General features: G+C 44.0%; 1 protein-coding gene across 5 annotated transcripts in view; it reads right to left on the reverse strand.

Annotated features, from left to right (window-relative positions):
- The window catches only part of FRMD4A (FERM domain containing 4A), a 595,439-nt gene that overhangs the window by 312,520 nt on the left and 262,179 nt on the right, over positions 1–20,740 (reverse strand). The window contains exon 1 of one of the 5 annotated variants that reach the window (XM_036460315.1): positions 18,337–18,467. The exons of 3 other annotated variants lie outside the window; for them this stretch is intronic. In XM_036460315.1, the coding sequence (XP_036316208.1) occupies positions 18,337–18,429 (93 nt within the window). In that variant the 5' untranslated portion in view covers positions 18,430–18,467. Of the gene's footprint in view, positions 1–18,336; positions 18,469–20,740 lie in introns of those variants that run through there. One more of the 5 variants, XM_036460324.1, reaches the window with a different exon arrangement.

Raw genomic sequence — 20,740 nt, forward strand, 5'->3', positions numbered from 1 at the left:
TTAGGAGCTAAGTGCCTTCTGTTGGTGTCTCTTAATAAACCTGGGACAATGACTTCATTGTAGCACAGCTGGGGCCAGACTTCTGTTAATTAAGCACCAGTAACTGGCAGGTCTTCGATCTCCTTCCTGGGTTTGACCACAATAAGGGTTGAGGCACTCTCTCAAGGGAGCACCCCTCCTCTTCTACCCAAATCAGGATGGATTTCAAAATGTGAAGCCAGAGCAGCCCAGGAGGCAGGCGTGTCAGGAAATTAGTGTGTATTTATAGCCCAGGCCCAGGTCCTATGTGACACATGGAAGCATTTACCTGTCAGGTTTCACAACCCCACAACCTTCTGGGTCTCAGATATTTTTGAAAAGTATATTTTATTGATTTTTTACAGAGGATGGGAGTGGGATAGAGAGTTACAAACATTGATCAGCTACCTCTTGCACACCCCCTACTGGGGATGTACCCAAATCCAAGGTACTTCCCTTGACCGGAATCGAACCTGGGACCCTACAGTCCACAGGCCAACGCTCTATCCACCGAGCCAATTTGGTTAGAGCCAGATATTGATTTTTTAAAATTATGGTTTAGAAAAACATAACATAAATGTACCACTCACATTGCTGTGCATCTGTCTTCACTATCCATTTTCAGAATGCAAAACTAAAACCCTGTGCCCATTAAACAACTCTCCCAGCCTCTGTAATACCACTCTACTTTCCGTCTATGAGTCCATGAATTAGACAACACTAGGTGACTCATGTAAGTGGAATCATCCAGTATTTGTCTTCAAGGTTCATCTATGCTATAGCATGAGTCAGAACATGCTTCTTTTTAAAGGCTGCATAATATTTCATCTTATGTTTGTCCTTCTATCCATTGATGGACAGTTGGGTTGTTTCCACCTTCTGGTTGCTATGAATGTGGACATAGAAATAACTGTCCAAGTCTCTGCTTTCCTTTCCCAGAACTGGAATCGCTAGGTCACATGGTGATTTCAGTTTTTGAGGAAGTGCCATGGCATTGGATACTAATCTTTTCTTCTACTGCTTCTGCCCTGTTAGTCCTGGGCCTCCCCTGAGGCAGGCTGGGCCTTTGCCCCCACACAGACAGGCAGTACTGACACTTAGCATTTGTTTGCCCCAATGTGTCCTGCTCGGTGGCCCCAGGTGAACGGTGTTCCTGCGTTCTCATTTCTAGGCCAGATCTGAGTCCAGCTCACACACTTTGGGCCAAGGCATCCCTGTAGCCCTCCCCCAGACATTCAGCACCTACAACTCTTCTGGTCATTACTGTGGGCCTCAGAGAAAGGCAGGCTGTTTCCTCTGCTGAGGGCCAGGGCAAGGTAAGAAGATTGGGCATGAGTGGTGTCCACTGAGGCTGAGACTGTGGCCCCATTTAAATTACTCTGAACATAGGCTAGTGGGTGTGAGTTAGGGTCAGGCACTAGGATGTGGAATGCTACCAGAGAGAGATTAGGGTTCTTTCTGACCTGGAGAAGGGCTCCCTCCTAGAAGCAGGGTTAGCAGAGTAGAGCAGGCTATCAGGACAGCAGCACTATTGGCTCCAGCCTCCATTGGAAAGCAGACCCAGGGCAGGGTCAAGGGCAATAGCCTGCTGACTTGGCCTGGGCTAGGAGGAAACAACCAAAACTGGGACATGTGGGTCTCTGGAACCCCCTCAGCTATTGGCCAACATCTCTGCCTCCTGGACTCTGCCAGACACGATGGGTGCAGAGTCAGGTGCAGTGTTGGTATTTGTCACACCTGTAGCTGGACAGGACTAGCCAGGAGGGATCTGACACCTGCCAGCTGGCTCTAAATGAGGCCCCTACACCCCCACTGTGCCGAATGATGACAGCGAGACCACCTCCATTGCCTGGAAAGGCAAATTTGCATCATCCCCCCCCCCCCTGGCCTCTCCTCCCGTCCCTAAGCCCTGTACTAAGAACTGCCAGTTCCCTTTCCCAGGTATCAGCACCCTCCCCGACCTGGTTCATCCTTTCCCATGAACCAATTGTTATCAACCCTGGATGCCTATCTGGGAAGCTTCTACACAGCGCTTTCACCGGAGTCCACCTCTAGGGACTGAAAGTTTATGTCTAGGGAAGGAGTTGGTATTACAATTTTTAACAAGCAGCCTAGGGGTCCTAATGTGCAGCCAAGGGAAAGAGCCATTGCCCCCACCTGACACTGAGGGCACTGTCCTGCAGATGAGCTTCTGTAACTGGAGATGGTGCCTAAGAGTCTAAATCAGAGGTTCTTGTGGGCCAGCCTGCATCAAAATCTCCCAAGTGCAAGGCCCGGCATTGGCATTTCTCTCATGTTCTCAGATGAGGCTGACACACTGGCCAATGGACCACACTGAGAACCTCTGACCTAGGCCCAGGACATCTCTTAGTTCTTCCATTTAGGGTGGCTGACAGAAATGGAAGTAAGAAGTACAATGTCACTCCCTGTATTCACTGTTTAGTTTTATTTTTGGCACCCTCATCTCAAGAGTAACATGGAAGAAATACTCCAGCAGGGCAGCCAGCCCAGTAGGGGCTAATCAAGGACTCCTTCTCCATATGCAGAATGGAAAGTGCACTTAGGACCTTCCACCCCGCTTCTCCTTGTTCCCTCACCTAAAAATATAATTAAATAGTTAAAAGACACATTTTTATTAAAAGGAATTGAATTTTTCTTCCCACCAAGAGGGCCTAGTTATTGAATTGAAAAGCCTGAATGTAAGCAACATATATTTATTTCTAAATTAAAATGGTTTCTTAGGATGTGATAGTTTAGTTGCTGGAATCCTGCAAAGGCAACAATAAAGCAGCCACATGAGACCCTGAATCACTCACCCCCTTGTCCCCGTGGCCCAGAGGCCAGAACATTTAGAGGTTACAATCTGCCCTCAACAAAGAGTGTTTAGACTCTTGTTTTGGAAATGAGTGACTCATCTCTGGGTTATTTTCTTGTCTATCTCCCTTCTCTCTCCCCTCTTCCCTCATCCCAGGAAACTCTTCTTTATCTCAATGCACAAAAAACACAAATGTTGCTGATCTCAGAACCTGACTTCCTGTTATTAAGGAGGACATGCTACAATTTAAGGGAGGAAGATTTCTAAGCAAAGCAGAAAGTCCAATGATTTTGGAGTTTGCTTCCCACCTACAATTAACTAGGTCACAGCTGCAAGGGAAGATAAAAAACAAATTTAAATGTCTCCAAGGCAGGAGCACTGGGTATCATCTGTGGAGAAAACACAAACACTCAATATTTATTTTTTTAAAAAGAGGAGCTCTAATCCTTACAGAAACAAATACATTTGAGATATGATAAAAGATGAAAAAAAAATATGATCAAACAATAGACATAGTGTCTCAGGCCTATGTATTTTACTTAATATTAGTTCAAAACAGAGAGGGACATGGAAATGAACCTCTTCTTAACTACAGGTCATGAGCTGCCTTGAATCCACGCAGAGGTCTTCTTTAGGATTATGCACAATGCAAAAAGATTCCCACTTGCTCATCCAAGGGCCCAGATTTCTTAAGTCCCAGGACTGTTTCAAGTCTATAGGACTTCCCAATTTGGCAAATGTAAAATACTCATAGTGGATTCTTTGACCTTCATAGGACATCAAGGAGGGAGAAGCTATTTCAGAGTGGGTTATATTTTTAAGATCCACAGTATCCAAGGAAAGCATGCTTTTCAAAAGAAATATATTGGTGTGCTACATTCCTTTTTCTCTTATGACCCCCTGCACCAAAGGAATTTCATTTCTCATTAAGTGGCCTGGACTTTCATACTGATCTTGCCCAAATGTTTGTATAAAGTAAGCATGGTAATTATGGTAGATAGATAGACATAGAGATAGGTAAATAGATATACATAGATGGAATAGATATATAGATACACAGAGATTTAGATATAGACAAATGGTAGATAGAAAAATAAATATGCAGAGATCCAGAAAGGTGTATGATAGGTAGATGATAGAAAATATCAGAAACAAAGATGAGAAAAACAATAATCTCTGTCAATGTACCAGTTAGGACACTTAGAGCCTTGCTGATCAGAGGCCTCATGGACCAAAGCATCAGTATGACCTGGAGATGAGCAGAAATGTAGACTCTTAGGCCCTGCCCTGGACCTGCTGGATCCAAGATTGCATTTAACAAGATCCCCAGGTGTCCCTGTGAAAATTGACATTTGTGATGCATGGCTTTAGAACATAACAGCCTGGCACAGTGATTGTCAATATTCTACACTCAGCAATGGAAATCTTCACCCAATTGAGATTTTAGATAGAAATACATATAAGAAATATCTCAGAAGCAGAACCCCTCTGATGGAGGCAGGGGTGTGAGTCTGTCTTTCTAGCCCTTTGGTGGCATGTCCTACCCCCACCATCTCTTTGTGGCAGTTGCTTCTGCTTCTATGGAGGCTGCAAGAATTCCTAGAGCATGTATCCTGATGACTACTGGCCTAGGGGACACCAGTTTCTGCTCTGAGTCGCTGAACAACATCTGAGAACTGCCATAATTTGGGGTAGTCAAGCAATACTAGATGATGATGAACAAATGATTTTAAAGCAAGATTGTGTACAGGAATAGAGCTCAGAAGTTCCTAGAAGGCCACAGGAGGAGGAACCAGAGAGAGCGGGGGACAGCTCATTCACAGGAGAGGAAGGCAGCACAAATGATGGAGAAAGGGCAATGGCCCTCTGATTAGGACTCCAGACACCAGTACAATTTGAATTTCAGACAAACAACATGAGACATACTTATATTAAAGAACTATTTATTGTTTATCTGAAATTCAAATTTGCTTGGGCATCCTGTGTTTTCATTTGTTGAATCTGGCAACCCTACTTTCCTCAGCAGCTTAGGTCCCAAGGGCCTCCCTCCAGTTGATAGTAAACTTCCCTCTGGAGAGTAAAGTAAAGCACAGTGCCCTGCACCCACAGGCACTCACTGAATAAATGTACCCCACATTGTAAGTTATCAGGCCAAGATCTCCTGGGTCTCAGCAACTTCTTATCTGTCTGAATTTGCTCCTGGTAATTTTCCTGGGACCTACAATCAATCTGGAGAAGACATTGCACCTAAAAAACCATACAAGGAGGAGCTTTCCCCTCTTTCGGAGGCCCTCGCCTGGCTTGTCCATTGGTCAGTGCATTTCCTTTCTCCTGCCCCATGAGGGCCCTCTCTGCAATGAGCTAGGGAAAGAGGGAGGAAAACGAGATATTTGTTCCTTGACCTGCATGACCTGGTTAATTCATTCCCAGATGGAAGGAAGCACATGCAGAACTTCCTTTGCCAGAGCTTCTTGGCCTTCCGTCTTAGTGATGGGGAGGGAGCAAGCTCCTGCTTCCTTGACCTTAGCTGAGCAAAGGGAGTTGCCATAGCCTGGCAAGGGGACATGCCTAGGACAGTGACATCTCACATCGCAAGGTCAGAAATTCTCAGAAAGCCGCCCAAGTACAGGAGTAGGCATTTGGAAATGTGTGATTTCTTCCTCTTGGTGTAAAGCTGACATACCATTGAAGCCTCGTTGGCTGCCAGCTTTTGTTTCCATCTTTCTTTTCATGAGCTCCAAGATCAGAGACTAGATTCCAGCAATGGTCTGTCCTTAAACATTAAACAAAGAAAATAAGAAAACCAAGGTATCTGGGAAGAGGTGGGGCTCCAAGTTCCCTCAGAGGAGACACTGGAGCCGGAGTCCCTAGTGGAATTGGACGATTACCCTGAAACTGCACTCTGAATGCAGTGGTGTTCCTGGCTTCACCCTCCTCTTGGCACTGACCCATCGCCTGCAGCAGCAGCTCTTTCCCAGGAAGCTATTGTTATTTGTGCACGGATAGTTTACAGCAGAGTGCACTGACAGCAGCATTTAGAAAGGAAAGGAAAGAGCTGCAGGTGAAAAGGACAAAGACAGCCTCTCAGCATTCTGGGGGGGCCCTTCTCATGCGGCGGGGCCTGCAGCAGTGAGTGAGGGCTCCATGGGAGGGAAGAGTCGCCCCTGGGCACCGTGCAGCTTTATGGAAGGTGGCCTCAGACTCCGAGGGTCAGAATGAGACTGCCCACTGCTGACCTCCCCTGAGGATCCCCCTCTGTGGTGTATTCTCTGTTTCTCCCAGGAATACATTTCTGCTGCCACTAGGAGCTGCACTGTCACGGGGCACACATGGCACGCACAATGGGGTGAAGGCAGTGGCTCTGTGTTATCAGCACCGTCTGTTCCAGGTACATTCATTCTCTTCTGGGAAAAAGTGTTGCCTTGTTCAGAGCATGATATTCCCATGTCTCAGCTTACAGGGAAGCATTTTTTGATATACCTATTGGGGCATTAGTTCTGCTGAGAGAGTGGGGGTAGCACCCTTTGTTCTATGTTTTTAGTTTCAGTGAACTGTTCCCCTTGTGTTGGTTTCCCTATAGAAACTAACACAGGTAGGAGAGAAAGTGGTAGGGTGTCATGCTGCTTGGCAGAGGTGCAAAGTATATGCATGAAAATACACACTTGGATAATAAAGGTAAACTAGGAAATTTAAGGATACCATAACAGAAAAAAAGAAAAGAGCTGCTTAAAAGGACAAGATGAATGCAAAAAGGTTATTTAGAATGAGCCAGCTCGACCCCAAATATAGCTCTGAGTTTTCTCGCAACAAAGGTAAAAAAAAGTACACATATTAAACCACATATTTTTTATCATCTCCTAAAAGAAATTAACAGGGTAAAATTTATATAAGGGGAAAAAACACACAGAAGGAACAATATCATATATATATATATATATATATATATATATATATATATATATATATATATATATAAAATTGATTTTTTTACAGAGAGGAAGAGAGAGGGCTAGAGAGTTGGAAACATCAATGAGAGAGAATCATTGATCAGCTGCCTCTTGCACACCCCCTACTGGGGATGTGCCTGCAACCAAGGTACATGCCCTTGACCAGAATCGAACCTGGGACCTTTGAGTCTGCAGGCCTATGCTCTATCCACTGAGCCAAACCGGTTTTGGCAGGAACAATATCTTTAACTGTAATTTTTAAAAAGCCTCTGAAGTATTTTTAAGGATGTCTCTTTTGCCCAGATACCCCTGCAGCTATGTAAATGGTTCATAAGATGCCTCGAGACTCTCCCTTCGACCTTCTGCTTTGCATCTACTTCACTAATGTCTCTGGTCTCCATTTGGCTGTTTCATTGCAGATTTTTCCAGCTCCATCTAACACTTTCAGACTCAGGACCCATCCACCTGGCTGTGGGGCTTGTTTTAACAATCCTGCCACCATCCACTTCTCATATTTTGCCTGGGTTTCATATTGTGAAAATCCTGACCACCCAACTCCATGTCCTGTCCAAGACCTGGGCCACTTGGCCCCAGTCCAGGCCCAGAATAGGTTGCTGCATATCTCAAAAAAGATACTGAACATCATCCCTCAATAAAGATGAATTAACTCTTAACTCAATAAAATAATCTCAGCAGGGAGTTGAGGAAAAAAATGGTGCAGGTATATTGATATTTGATTATTTAACTTCAGAGGGACATAGTATAAAAGGGGCAGAATAATGCATCGCTAACATATCCATTGAACTGCTTTTCCTCAAGTCAGATGTCCCTGGGAGGTCTTCGACTAAGTGCTGGAAGGCAGTAAAGTCAGTTGCCTTTTCCTGAAAGAGGCAGACGTGGAGATGTGCTGAGATTACAAGTTGAGACACACCTCTGTGTGGCTCTGCCAGGTGAGCGCCGCGATGCAGAGGGGGCGCTGAGAGATGTGACTTGTGCCCAGGTGGAGCCCCATTTCACCTGACAGTCTGGGAAGAGCAGGAGCTCCTGTGGGTAGAACCAACGTTTTCATCAGAAAAAAAGAGCTGTGAATCCTTTGCTCAAGGACTTGGCTGAGACCCCAGAATTCTCCTCCATCGAGTGAGAAAGAGATGATTTAGAATGAAAAGGATTTAGTGCAGCTGTTACCAGCCAACCTCCTTGATCATAAACGAACCTCACTTTGGCTCTCCTGCTTCCTCTGGCTTTGAGTAGTACCACATGCTGCCAGTTTGTAAATCTGAGTTACTGCAAGCTAGACCTCTAGGTGGTGGAGTAATTGCTTCATTAGATGACATTGTTTGCTATAGTCCACTTTAACAGTGGAGAATACCTGCCCAGAGCAAAACAGTGTGGTTGATGCTCAGCTGCCCTGTCAGGCGAAGGTTAGACTGTAGGTTCAGTTGCTTTTTAAGTTCTATTCCTCTTGCTAGGCAATGAAACCATGCTCTAAGCAAAGAGGATACTGTCTTCCTATTTCCCATAGCTGGAAGGCATGCATTCAATTCATTTACAATAAATGTAATTTAGAATTTGCATGTGACCTGTCAAAAAAGATTTTTAAAAATTCTGATTTAGCAATAGAATGGTGAAGCCAGTTGGAGGGCCTGAGAATCTATTCAAAATTAGTTTGTTTGGTTTTTTTTTTTTTTTGTGGTTTTTTTTGCAAAGAGATATCTCCTCATGAAATTTAAAACTTGGGAGAGGAATCTACAATAAAGGTATTTGTGGTGGGATGGCACTCATTTAATTGTAGAAGTTGAAAAATTGCATCTTGTGGGCCAAATATGGGCTGTGCATGAACTCTGCTTGCTATGCAATGTTTTTCTTTAAGCTTGGAATAAAAGCCAGCATACAGATATTAGGATATTTCAACTCCCATATATGTATTTACTAGAGGGCTGGTACATGAAAATTTGTGCACTGGGGGCCAGGGAGGGGGAATAGGGAGGGTGCTTCCCTCAGCCTAGCCTGTGCCCTCTCACAGTCCGGGAACCCTTGGGGGATGTCCACCTGCTGGTTTAGGCCCGACCTCCCGCACCCTGGGGGATCTGGTCTAAACTGGCATTCAGACATCCTTAGCACCACAGAGGAGCCTGGAGAGGCTCCTGCCACCACAGCTGTGCTCACAGCTGTTAGCCCAGCTGTGACTGAGCAGAGCTCCTTCTGTGGGAGTGCACTGACCACTAGGGGGCAGCTCCTGCATTGAGCTTCTGCCCCCTGGTGGCCAGTGCGTGTCATAGCGACCAGTTGTTCCTGGTCATTTTGCTGTTAGGGTTAATTTGCATATTACCCTTTTATTATATAGGACTAGAGGCCTAGTACATGAATTCGTGCACTGGGGTGGGGGTTGTCCCTCAGCCTGGCCTGTACCCTCTCACAGTCTGGGATCCCCACGATTGATCGCCCCACAGAGGGAGGCCCTGCCCACCAGCTGCAGCATGCTGGTCACTGGCCTGGGCCTCTCTCTTTGGGGTGATTGGGGAGCCCCCGATTGGTCATCATGCCAGCTGGTGGCCTGAGTCTCCCTCTGTGAGACAATTATGGAGTAATGGCCAGGTCCTCAACCAATCGCATTGCACCTGCCTGGGCTGGCCTGGCGCCAGTGGGTGTCATAGCGTGGTTGTTGAGATGATGGTTCCGCTGTTTGGCTGTTCAATTGATTTGCATCTTAATAGATGAGAAAAATGCACAATGGTTTTTCTTTGGAAAGTCAAAGTTTCTAAGAACACCAGCCCATTTCCGCGTGGCAGGGCTGGGAGTGGCTGGCATCAGTTGCTAGGGCATGAGTGCTCCAATGTGCATGAGTGCTCATCAATGTGCCTCTTTCCTCACTGTCCTACATGTATTTGGCCATCCTGGTTCCTAAATGCATTTGAGTTATAGTACCTGTATTGGGCCTATGTCACAGGATAAATGGAATTGACTAAGATGAAGGATTAGGTCCTCAGGGTACTATAGGAGATAGATATGTTTTAAAGAAATTGGTTGTTTCTGATTGTTAGGTCTCAGAAAAAACAAGAAAAAGTCTTGCCCTGAATAGACCCTATGCAAATTTACATGACACATGTTTTTCTCATGCCACTATAAGGCCACTTAACTGAAGGAAAAAATGAAGTCATAGTAGCCCAAAGATACTTTTGTTTGCTGTTAGGTATGTTGATCTACTATTACCCAGAGGAGACTACAGAACACATGTCCAGGGATTATCCTATATGATAAAGAGATGATATGCAAATTGACCCTCATACCCTTACACAAGATGGCTGCCACCATGTGACCAAAGATGGCCAATCACATGTGGTCAAAGATGGCCTCCACAGATGGCCAGCAGGGGAGGGTAGTTGTGGGTAATCAGGCCATCAGGGGAGGGGAGTTAGGGGCATCTATCAGGCTGACAGAGGAGTGGTTAGGGAGTGATATGCATGGCAGGCAGGTGAGTGGTTGGGAGCCAGCAGTCCTGGATTGTGAGAGGGATCCCAGGTTGGAGAGGGTGCAGGATGGGCTGAGGGATACCTCTCTTCCCCAGTACACGAATTTCATGCACCAGGCCTCTACGGTAGTACTAGAAATAAAAGAAAACAAAGATGATCTGCAAATAGCTTTTGTGGCTGAACTAAATGCCACAGGATATGGGTATTGCCCCCAGAAGTGATGTTGAATGGCAGGGGGGTGTCCCTCAGCTCGGCCTGTGCCCTCTCACAGTCCAGGAGGATTTTTTCCAGAGGATTTTTTCCTTTCTTTCTTTGATAGTTCATCTCCCTAATGCTGTTACTTGAAAACCCAGAGCTGGGGCCCAGCAGAATGAGGGGGTTCCCTCTCCTCTCCCTCCCCTTAAGTACTAAGTTGACATCTTAATGAAGGAGTTCCAAAACCCCTATATGCGCCCACACTGCTGCCCACCTGATGGACCTGGAAGTACAAATGCAAGGGCCCAGAGCTTTCTCGGGGCACTGGTGGTAAAACTTATCCACACCCAAGCACACTAGTTCTGTTGCCATGATGTAAATCCCACCACCAGGGCCCATTCCAGGCTACCCACATATTATCACTGAGTGGAAATTGTGAAAGGATGCATGTGGTCAATTCTTGAGCCTGGAGAAGCTGGCTCCAGCACCCTCAGTAATGCCCGCATTCATATCTCCAGTCTAGGCACAAAACTTACATATTTAACGTCCTCCATTTAAATTTTTCATCATCATCCCAAGTTTAACATATCCAAACATAGCTCTTACTCCCCCCTGGCCCCAGCATCATAACCAACCTACTCTTCTTGCAGTATTCCCATCTTAGTAAGCGCCCCCCCCCCCCATATCCGCAGCTGCTCAGGTGTCATTCTTGACTCCTCTCTTCTTCACTGTCTCCCCACCCAACCCACCACCCAATCCTATCAATCTTTCTTCTCTCCACTCATTTCCTACCACCTTCAGAGTATCATCTGGTCTAGACCATCGTCATTTCTCATTCTGATTCTTATACTAATGACCTAATGAGCCACCCTGCTTTCACCCATTAATCTGCCAGTTTAGTGGCCATAGTGACCCCTTTAAAAAATGTCAACTATTATCATCTTTTTGCCCCCAAACCACTAGTCTCCTTCTGTCTTACTCAGAGTAATACCCCCAAATCTTTATCATGGCCCACACAGCCCCCTGGCATCTGGGCTCCTAACACTTCTCTGACTGCCACTCCTCACCACATGCACCATGCCCTTCACACTGCCCAGCTCTGGCTTCCCCCTTGCTGTTCCTCAGATTCCTCAAGTGTGCTCCAGCATCACACCTTTTGCACTTGCAGTTTCCTCCATTTGGAGTGTTCTTTCCATAGATGACTACTTGGCTTATTCCCTTATTCCTTCAGGTCTTTCCTCAAACATCACCTTAACAGACATCCACCTTATAAAAAGTGTGGCACATTCATCTCCCCTTGCTCCTTTTCCCGCTATATTTTTCTTTAGAGACTTCATCACCTCTTAACATGAAAGAAGATACTTCACTTTACTGTATTTCTTGGGCCTAGGATACTGCCTGAATGTAGTAGGTACTAAATAAAAAGTAATTAAAAGTAGCAGAATTAATAAATAGGGTATTGGGTTCTAGATATTATATTTCTTGTGGTATTTATTTTCTGAGACTGGTCTTGTTTGATTCAACTCAAAACCACATTTTCAAGAAATAATAATATACTTGCAAGCCTTATTGGTTTTCCTGATTAATGTTCCAATTAATGGACTGAAATTACCACTTGAAAATAGTCTACCCATGTGGAAATGAGACCCTGGCATTTTTGAGAAAAGTCAGTGAGTAGTGGAGGAAATGATCAGAGGCATATTTGTAGATTATCTCAAAATACCCCCACACAGATTCAGACTGGGAAGGAAAAGGGTTGCTCATGCGCTCAAAAGTGTCAATTGTGTAGTTGAATTTCAAGAAATTTTTAATGACCAAATTGTCTGTAAAGAACTACCATCCTCACATCATAAGGTAGATAAATGTTAAATAACTATGTTGTGCACTTGAATATTGCATGCTAACTTTATTTTAATAAAAAATATAAATTAAGAAGACAAAACACTGTCATCCTAGCAACCCCAAAATAAATCACTTTGTTAAGACTGATCATGACCCAGCTATTCATCTAAATAAGAAAAGCAGAGACTAGGAAACCCTACCTTTTGGGTGACAGTTCTATTTAATTAAAGGTTTGAGTTTATGACCATGAAGCCCTTCTTTTTTATTCATCTACTCACACTCACTCAATAAATATCTATTCTCCTTATATATATATGCCAGGCACTGTTTTAGGTTCTGGGGTAGAGTAAAAACCTGACCACATCCTTTGAAGCAATTAGTTATTAAGTGACTGAAAAAGAAAAGAAAAAAAGAATGAAAAATCCACAGATGTGGTACATCCACTCCCAGATTAGAAAATAAAGAGCTATAGCCATAGTTTCTTCTATTTTGTTTCCTACACATAAAATAATATTGTTCTCAGAGGTGCATTGATGAAACAATCTAAGTAAAAGAGGATTGTTTTCAACAATGTGTTCAAAGAAACTCTTATTTTACACAGGTGGATAGTATTCATTCTGCTAGAACAATTTATAAGAGATATGATTTCAAAACATCTATAGAAAGTGTTCTAAGAACACAGTTGGTTTTGTGAACATAGCTGCAAGATGGAGGGCAGAGAAAGCTGGAGGGGCCTTTGTCCACACTCTAATGGAGAAGAACTAGGCAGGAGCTGGCTTGGGTGTTTCTGATCTCAAATTGTCTGGAAGTCCTGCACCACACTAGCTGCTCTGACTTCAGAAGGCTGGGTTTGATTACCAGAAAGTGGCCTCAAAGTGCTGGTTACTGTATTGGATGTTCCAGGAATAAGGTCCCAACTTGAAAGGAGCTTAAATATCTTTTCTCCTATTGGGAATAACACTTTTGACTAAAAATCCAACACAATCAACTCATTTATTTCTTGTTCATATGAAGGCACAAGAAAGAATAGAAACCAACTAATCTTCTTAAGTGAGTATTGTACCAGTGATCTTACCTTAAGGCCATGGTTTGCAATGTGACTACACATTAGAATCATCCAGGGCCTTGAAAACTGTTGTGCAAGTTCCCTATATTCTAACACCCTGTTTCCCTGAAAATAAGACAGTGTCTTATATTAATTTTTTCTCCCAAAGTTGCGCTAGATCTTATTTTCAGGGGATGTCTTATCTTTCCATGCGCTAGGTCTTATTTTTGGAGGATGTCTTATTTTGTGGTATACATTGGTCTGGCGGACAGCAGGGCCATGGGAATTTTTAGAGCTCCCCAGGTGCTTCTAATGCGAAACCAAGGGTGAGAAGCCCTGCTTTAGGATGAGCCATGAACTATTAGCTATGAGACTAGGGATAGTCCCAAGAAAGAGTCAGGACTTGGGAACAAGTAGACGGCTTTTAGTGGATATTTGTTTCTAAAAAGAGAAACAAAATCAGTGTTGCTCAGCTTGGCATCCACCGTCTGGTGCAGCACAGTGACGCTTTTGGGAGTCCTGACCATTTGAAGAGAGATTTCCAGTCCTGCTTTCCACACCAGCATGAGGAATGAAAACTCTGGGCTAACCCTGGCCGGTTTTCTCAGTAGTTAGAGCATCAGCCTGAAGACTGAAGGGTCTCAGGTTTGATTCCCAGGCAAGGGCCCATACCCAGATTGCAGGTTCAATCGCCCAGCCTTGGTTGGGGCACATGCAGGAGGCAATCAATCGAAGTGTCTCTCTCACAACTTTTTCTCTCTCTCCGCTTCCTCCCTCCCTTTCACTCTCTCTGAAAATCAAAGGAAAAAATATCCTGAGGTGAGGATTAAAAACAAACAGAAAAACAACTCTGGGGTGGAACCAGTAGGAACAGCATTTTCTACTACACAGTCTCATCCTGGCCAAGATGACAAGTCACTGGCTAAACTTGACATAAACTGCTGTCAGAAACAAAATCATTATTTCTGGGTCACCTAGCTGAGGTCAATTAAAATTGTTTGGGAAAAAACAATGTTGGCAAAATGTTCTCCAATGCAGCCTATGTACCAGAGGCCTGGAGCCCTGTGAGTCCATGTTCTTTCTCCTCCAGAGAGGTGTGTATTTATAGAAGAAACAAAACCTCAGGCAGGATGAGGGGGCTGGATAATAATATGTGTGACTACACTGAGCTGTCTGAACAGTTTCTTGGCTGTCTGCTTTCAAGGGTAATAAATATCCACTAAAAGCCGTCTGCTGTATATGTGTTTGGTAAAATCCTATACTTCCCTGCATGATCACATTCAGAATGTAGGCACCACACACTTGACTATAGAGACTCTGTTGTATTCTGAATTTTTAAGTTATGCAGCTTAGCAGCTGTGATAATGTAATGGTTTATAAAATAATAGACTGGCAATGCATCAACCTGGAGTAACGCATTGAGTAGTGAATAATGTGGGTGCAAGAAGTTTCATTTATACTGTGTTAAAAATACTGCTTCCAGAAATATCACACCACTTGAGTCTTTCCAGGACAAAAATCCTCTTTCACTTAAATATTCAAGTAATTGTGGTAAAAGAGAATGCTTTTTTGTTCTCTCCCCTACCCCCAACAAAAATGTCAAATTTACATTGGTCTGGAGAGACCAATCATCTGTGTCTGGCCATTTGTTCACGAACTTATTTTGTACATCTATAAGATGTACCATCTTAGAGTTCAGAATAAACAGGAGAGCATCTGTCTCCTCAGTCTGCATTCACTTGTTAGAGTCAACAAATTTTCCACCAGTAATAATGGGGTTTATGGTAATTTAACATGAGAAGTGAGGCTACTTCTGTTAATATCTTAATTCTGATCCTGGGCCACTTTGTCAAGGTCACACATAAATAGGAACAGTGTGGCTGCAAACCTTTCCACCCCACCTTGCTGCTCCCTGTAGCACCTAACTTGTCTTCATTACTTACATTGCTGAATTAAAGCCCTATTATGTCGACTTAAAATAGTTTCATTTATATAAACCTGCATCTTAATCTCTCCTATTTTACCAAACATAGCACCTTATATTTCTTTCTTTTTTAAGTTTTTTATTCTGCTCTGCCTGGCACAATGATGAACTGATGGAGGTCTGTGAAAACACATGAATAAGAACTAAGCCTGACCTCCCAGCCTGAGAGAGAATTTTTATAATTATGACTTGACAAATATCTAGGTAGTATAGTTAAAAAGGTGCATGTCTCTTATTTTCTTTTGAGAGAGAGAGAGAGAGAGAGAGAAAACATATCTAGTTGTTGTTCCACTTATTTATGCATTCATTGGTTGGTATGTGCCCTGACCGAGGAGTGAACTTTCAACCTTTGCAGGTCAGGACAACACTCTAACCAACTGAGCTACCATGCTAGGGCTCATTTCTTTTATTTCAAATCAATTTCTAGGCAATTGGAAAGCAGAAAGAATTGTTTCATTCTGGACCCTTAAGGGCACATGATTACCTGAGCTCTAGAAATCAACAGTTATTCTCCTGGCTGTTAGCATCTCTGCCTTTAGTAAGCTTCCATATTCACTTTCTGTAAAGTTCTGGTGGCAAGTTGGCTGTAACCAATGTCTCAGGCTGCAATACCAAAGCTTCCCAGAGAGCAAAGGTGAGGGAACTCAGGCTCAATAGCAGGACCTGACTTAGGTCCTGCTTTGTCTGTGATTGCATGTCCTTGAATGGAAGATTACATCTCTCCATAACCTTGAATTACATCTCTTCATACCAGCTCATGAAGGTAAAGGGTAAGGAAGGCAATGGATAAGAAAGTGTGGTGTGTAAAGGCATTGTAGAAATGCGAGGTCTTGTCATCACTAAATATCACGAGACAGTTCCAATGATTGTCACCCTCTCAGCTGCTGATGTAACTAAAAAAAAAAAGCTGCCATTGCTTTGAATTCCCGGAGCCCCTGGAACAGAGAGCTGGTCCTCAGACCCTGCCATTTCTCACTGTCCCTGCCCTACTTTTATGTAAATATCGATATATGATTCTGATCCTGAAAATTGTCATAAAACAACCAATTGTAACTTACATGACATCACGTATTCTAATTACTCTCCCTCTCCCTTGTGGAGGGTGAGATGGAAGGCTCATAGGAGCTCAAGGGCCCTTCCCCTGTGAGTGATGTCCCTGGCGGCACAGGCCCATTGCTACCCACCTACCAATGGACAGCAATAGCACGTCTGATGCTCCAGGGATGGGCATGCTTCTCTTAGGGGCCCAGAAGCTTTCAGATCCAGACTCCTAAGGCCTGGCAACACTGGCATGTGCCCAAGGGCAGGAAACAGGTCTTGGTGTTTTGAATGTAAGTATGCACCAACGTATGCAATAAATGACAGATTTTATATGTGACACTGATCATATTTTATCAGTTTTTGTAAAATTGGTAAATAGTGAGTAACAGAAATGGTAACTGCATGCATCTCAATTTATTAAACAAACATCCAGCTGGAGATTGTAACAGTTAAACAGTGGTTACCAGGTTAGTATGATTTCTTATGCCTGAACATAGGATAACTCTCTCATTAATATTGCCATGTTGTACAACTCCTGTGTGTGCAGTTCATGTTTCTGAGCAGGTATTATATTTGTGAATAGAACATATTAAGTAATATATTAATTACCATACAAGTCAAAACATTTTCAGAGCCTAAAATTATATTCAACATAAGCCTGAGAAATTTGTAACTTTCACAGTAACTGTTGGTCCTTCACTCTAAGCTCTTCGTATTAACAGGGAGCACGCAGTAGAGGCACTGAACACATGTGAATTGATGACACATCTGAGTTGAAGAAAGACGTTTCAAAGTAAAGATGTACACATAGTCAGAGTGGGGAGTGAATTTTTTTCATTATTACTCAAATGGCAGAAAAAATACAACTCATCAAAAGTCAATAAATCAATCCTGCCTAGAAGTCCAGGGAGCTCTTCATATTTTAAAGCTCTAATTATGTTTTTCTGAAATCTACAAGTCACTGAGTAGTAGTATACTAACCAGAAAAGGCCATTAAATGTGGTTCCCCTTTAAAAGATGTGGCAGCATGCTATCTATCAAGACAGTGCTGGCCTTGCTGATCTCAGATTACACCTTAACCTAAGACGCCTAAATAGACCACCACAGCTCACAGAGGGGCCTGCCATGACTCAAACAGCGGCTTTGAATTGTTGGTGGGGTTCTGAGACCCACCAACGATCCCCCGCTGTGTGTGTAGACATTGTCCCCACACAAATGAGCCCACCGTTTTGAGGATAATCAGCTTTGCATTAGCTACAGTCACCCCCAAACTATATCACCAGTCACTCCAGAGGACAATCGTTCGTATTGTTTTATAGGATCTTCTCTGCTAGAGGCTACCGTAAAGTGAGCATGCTTTCAGAAAATTAGCAGAGTAACATTGAGCTAAAATCCATAGTAGTAAAAAATAAAAATAAAAACACTAAAATGATAGCAAGATATTTGAAACAACAACAACAGCAACAAAACACAGAGGGATTTCAGTCAACCGGCTGTACAATTTGAACCCTCCAGGCATCACAGCTCCTTAACGTCATCATCACCTCCTTTGAAGACACTGGCACCCAGGGAGGAAATTTGCAGCCTGCTGCACTAATGGGGGTTTCATGAAACAGAAGAAAACAGGGTTTACTGCCCCCGCAGCCTGGCTGCTGTTCTCCACAGGCACACCGGCTCCCATATCCATTACAGAGGCAGCCCCCACCCCAACCTTTTCCATTTTTTCATCCACAAGGTGCCCCCCATCCCTCAAACATGCAAAGCTGACAAAAATTTGTTTCAAATTTCCCATCATTATCTAGTAAGGAAAACATTGCATATGACTTAGTATCCTCCAGCCCCAGGAATTCGAATTTTTTTTTTTTCTCCAGTAAACAGGACTAGCAGAGGGATGCCCTGTACAATTAAATCAAACATCCCCCCTTTCTTTGTGGCAATTGCTGGGTGAAAGCAAACAGCCTGCCACGTCGCTTGCTTACCCTCTCCACGCTGCGTCTTCTCAGAGATCCATAAGGAATTTTCAGTAAGAGTCGTTGGGGTCTATTCGGAGCCACCGCAGCCTGAACCACCATGGTGTAGAGCTGCGTGTGAGTGTGAGTGAGCGAGTGTGTGTGTCTGTGCACGCACACGCGCAAGCGTCCCCAGCGAAGGGAGAGAGAGAGAGAGAGAGAGAGAGAGAGAGAGAGAGAGAGAGAGAGAGACAGAGGCTTCCTCTAAACAAAGTTATGGTCTCCCGGAGGTTTCCCAAATATCAAATAACGGAGAGAGTTTTTCTTTCGACCATATGAGTCAAGATGTGGTTTGTCTGTCGGAGGTGGGGGGTGGGGAAGGAGAAAAAATAGCCCAAGTTCTGCAAGTTGAGTGTGCTCTGGGCAGCCAGTGCAGCTTCAGCTCACGCCTGTCCGTCCCCGTGTGTCAGCCCCTCCGGGAGGCTGCGTGTCCCAGACGTGGGCAGGCAAGGCTTCTGGGGGGAGTGATCCAGAAACGTCAACTTGGTTTCTCGTGGCTACAGATGGGAACCAGGTCAGTCGTCTAATCAAAGCCCTATCAGACGTATTACTCATTCCGTCACGTGAGGCCGGGGGCCTCGGGCTGTACAGTAGGTCACGTGCTCACCTCAAGAAGACTATTTGGAACATCACCATCTGGTGCAGAGATTCCGGGGAAAGTCTGCATGCTGATGTCTCTCTTCCCGGCACAGGAGGGAATATCTGGGGACCAGGCGACATAGTACATTAGGGGCTTGGGGTGAGGGGGTCATCCCTGTTTACAGGCATAAATTATACCTATGACCCTGAGCGACAGACGTGCATTTCTGTTTTTTGTTTGTTTTTCCCCGCCTGCTTTCCAACACATAGAAAATAAAGGTAGGCATACGATGAATTATATATGCGAATGCAGCCCACAAAGAGGAAGAGTGAGAGACGGGAGGGAAAAATGTTGGTTCATGTGGTTCAGATTAATCAAATCTACTTGCATTCGGCACCTCCTCTTTAAATGTCTGTGACAGAAAATTTATTTTTATGTGTGCCAGTAAACACAAAGTTGTGTTTTACTTTATGAGGCTCTGAAAAAAAGCTGTCCAAGCTCATGTTCATCCATCACATTTGCCTATTATTTTCTAATCTTATTGTATCATTCTGTATCAGGCAGTCTCCTCAGGTGGTCTGAGGGTACTCATGCACTAAAATGTAAACTTTTCTGCAATACTGTATAAGGGATATGCTGTGTACTTGCCCCTCCCCCATCGCTGCTCCTCCTTAAAGCTGCCTATGTCTGTAGCGGAGAAAATGACTACAAAGAAAAACAAGTTAGGGGCTTCCTCAGTTGGAAGTAGTTTAGTCTCATTCTTTTAAACGTATTTCCAGTTCTACTGCTCTTCTCCGTTCTGGGTTTTATGAAAGAGATTCCATTTCCATGGTAATCATCCCATGCTTTTGGGTGTTAACCTGATATCACTCCTATGCTTTGGGAACCAGCTTACATTGACTCTCCACAGAGCAGCTTATTGAAAATGATGGAAAAGAATGTTCTGTTTATTCAAAGAAACTAATAGGAAGTGGGGGTGGGGTGTGAAGGGAAGGAGTGGAATTTTATACCGCTATAAAATGAATCAGAAAAAAAAAAAAAGACTCTGCGAAGGGAGGTAGGGGTGGGGGAGGGGATGGGCAGGCTGGAAACGTGGGTCTGGTCACCCAGTGCAGACACACATTAAGAGGCAGTTAAAGAAAGCATCAAGTTGATGTGGGAAATTCCAAATATATAACAATCAGGCTTTGTTGGTAATTGGTTCCATATGTGCAGCCAGAGAGTTATGAGAGGGAGAGGGAAGGAGAGACAGGAAAGCTCTACAGCAGGCCTTGCAGACGTCTTTGGTGAGCTGGTTTTAGGCTTCCATACCTTTCCTCCCATTCCTCACTTCCTCCCTGCACTGCATGGTTTCAATAAATCTGGAATGATACCCAATTATTTGGCCAAAGCAACAGAATCTCTTTCCTTTATAAACCCCCACTTCACTACATAATGGTGTTGAACAAAGGACAGGCACATTTTCAAAGCACTTATTTGTCCGGAGTCTTGGGAATTTCTTCCTCCAGCGCAGTCTGAGAAGGGGCAATGGATCAGATCAACTGAGAAGTCCCTGGCTCCTTCCTGACCCAGGCCAGGGCAAAGCCCCCGGGAGCTGACTTTATTTATATTTGACTAAATGCAACTTCCTGTTTCCCAGGGGTATTAATGAACGTTTCACTGAAGAGCTTAAAGCCTCATGGCATAGTTCAGACCATAAGGGACACTTTGATGAACTAAGTGCAAATAAAACTAAAACATGTGCAATTGATTAAGGTTAAAATACATATAGAAGAGAATGTTAATGGAAACAAA

The sequence above is a fragment of the Pipistrellus kuhlii genome, unplaced genomic scaffold (assembly GCF_014108245.1).
Source record: "Pipistrellus kuhlii isolate mPipKuh1 unplaced genomic scaffold, mPipKuh1.p scaffold_m20_p_1, whole genome shotgun sequence".
NCBI classification, from domain to species: Eukaryota; Metazoa; Chordata; class Mammalia; order Chiroptera; family Vespertilionidae; genus Pipistrellus; species Pipistrellus kuhlii.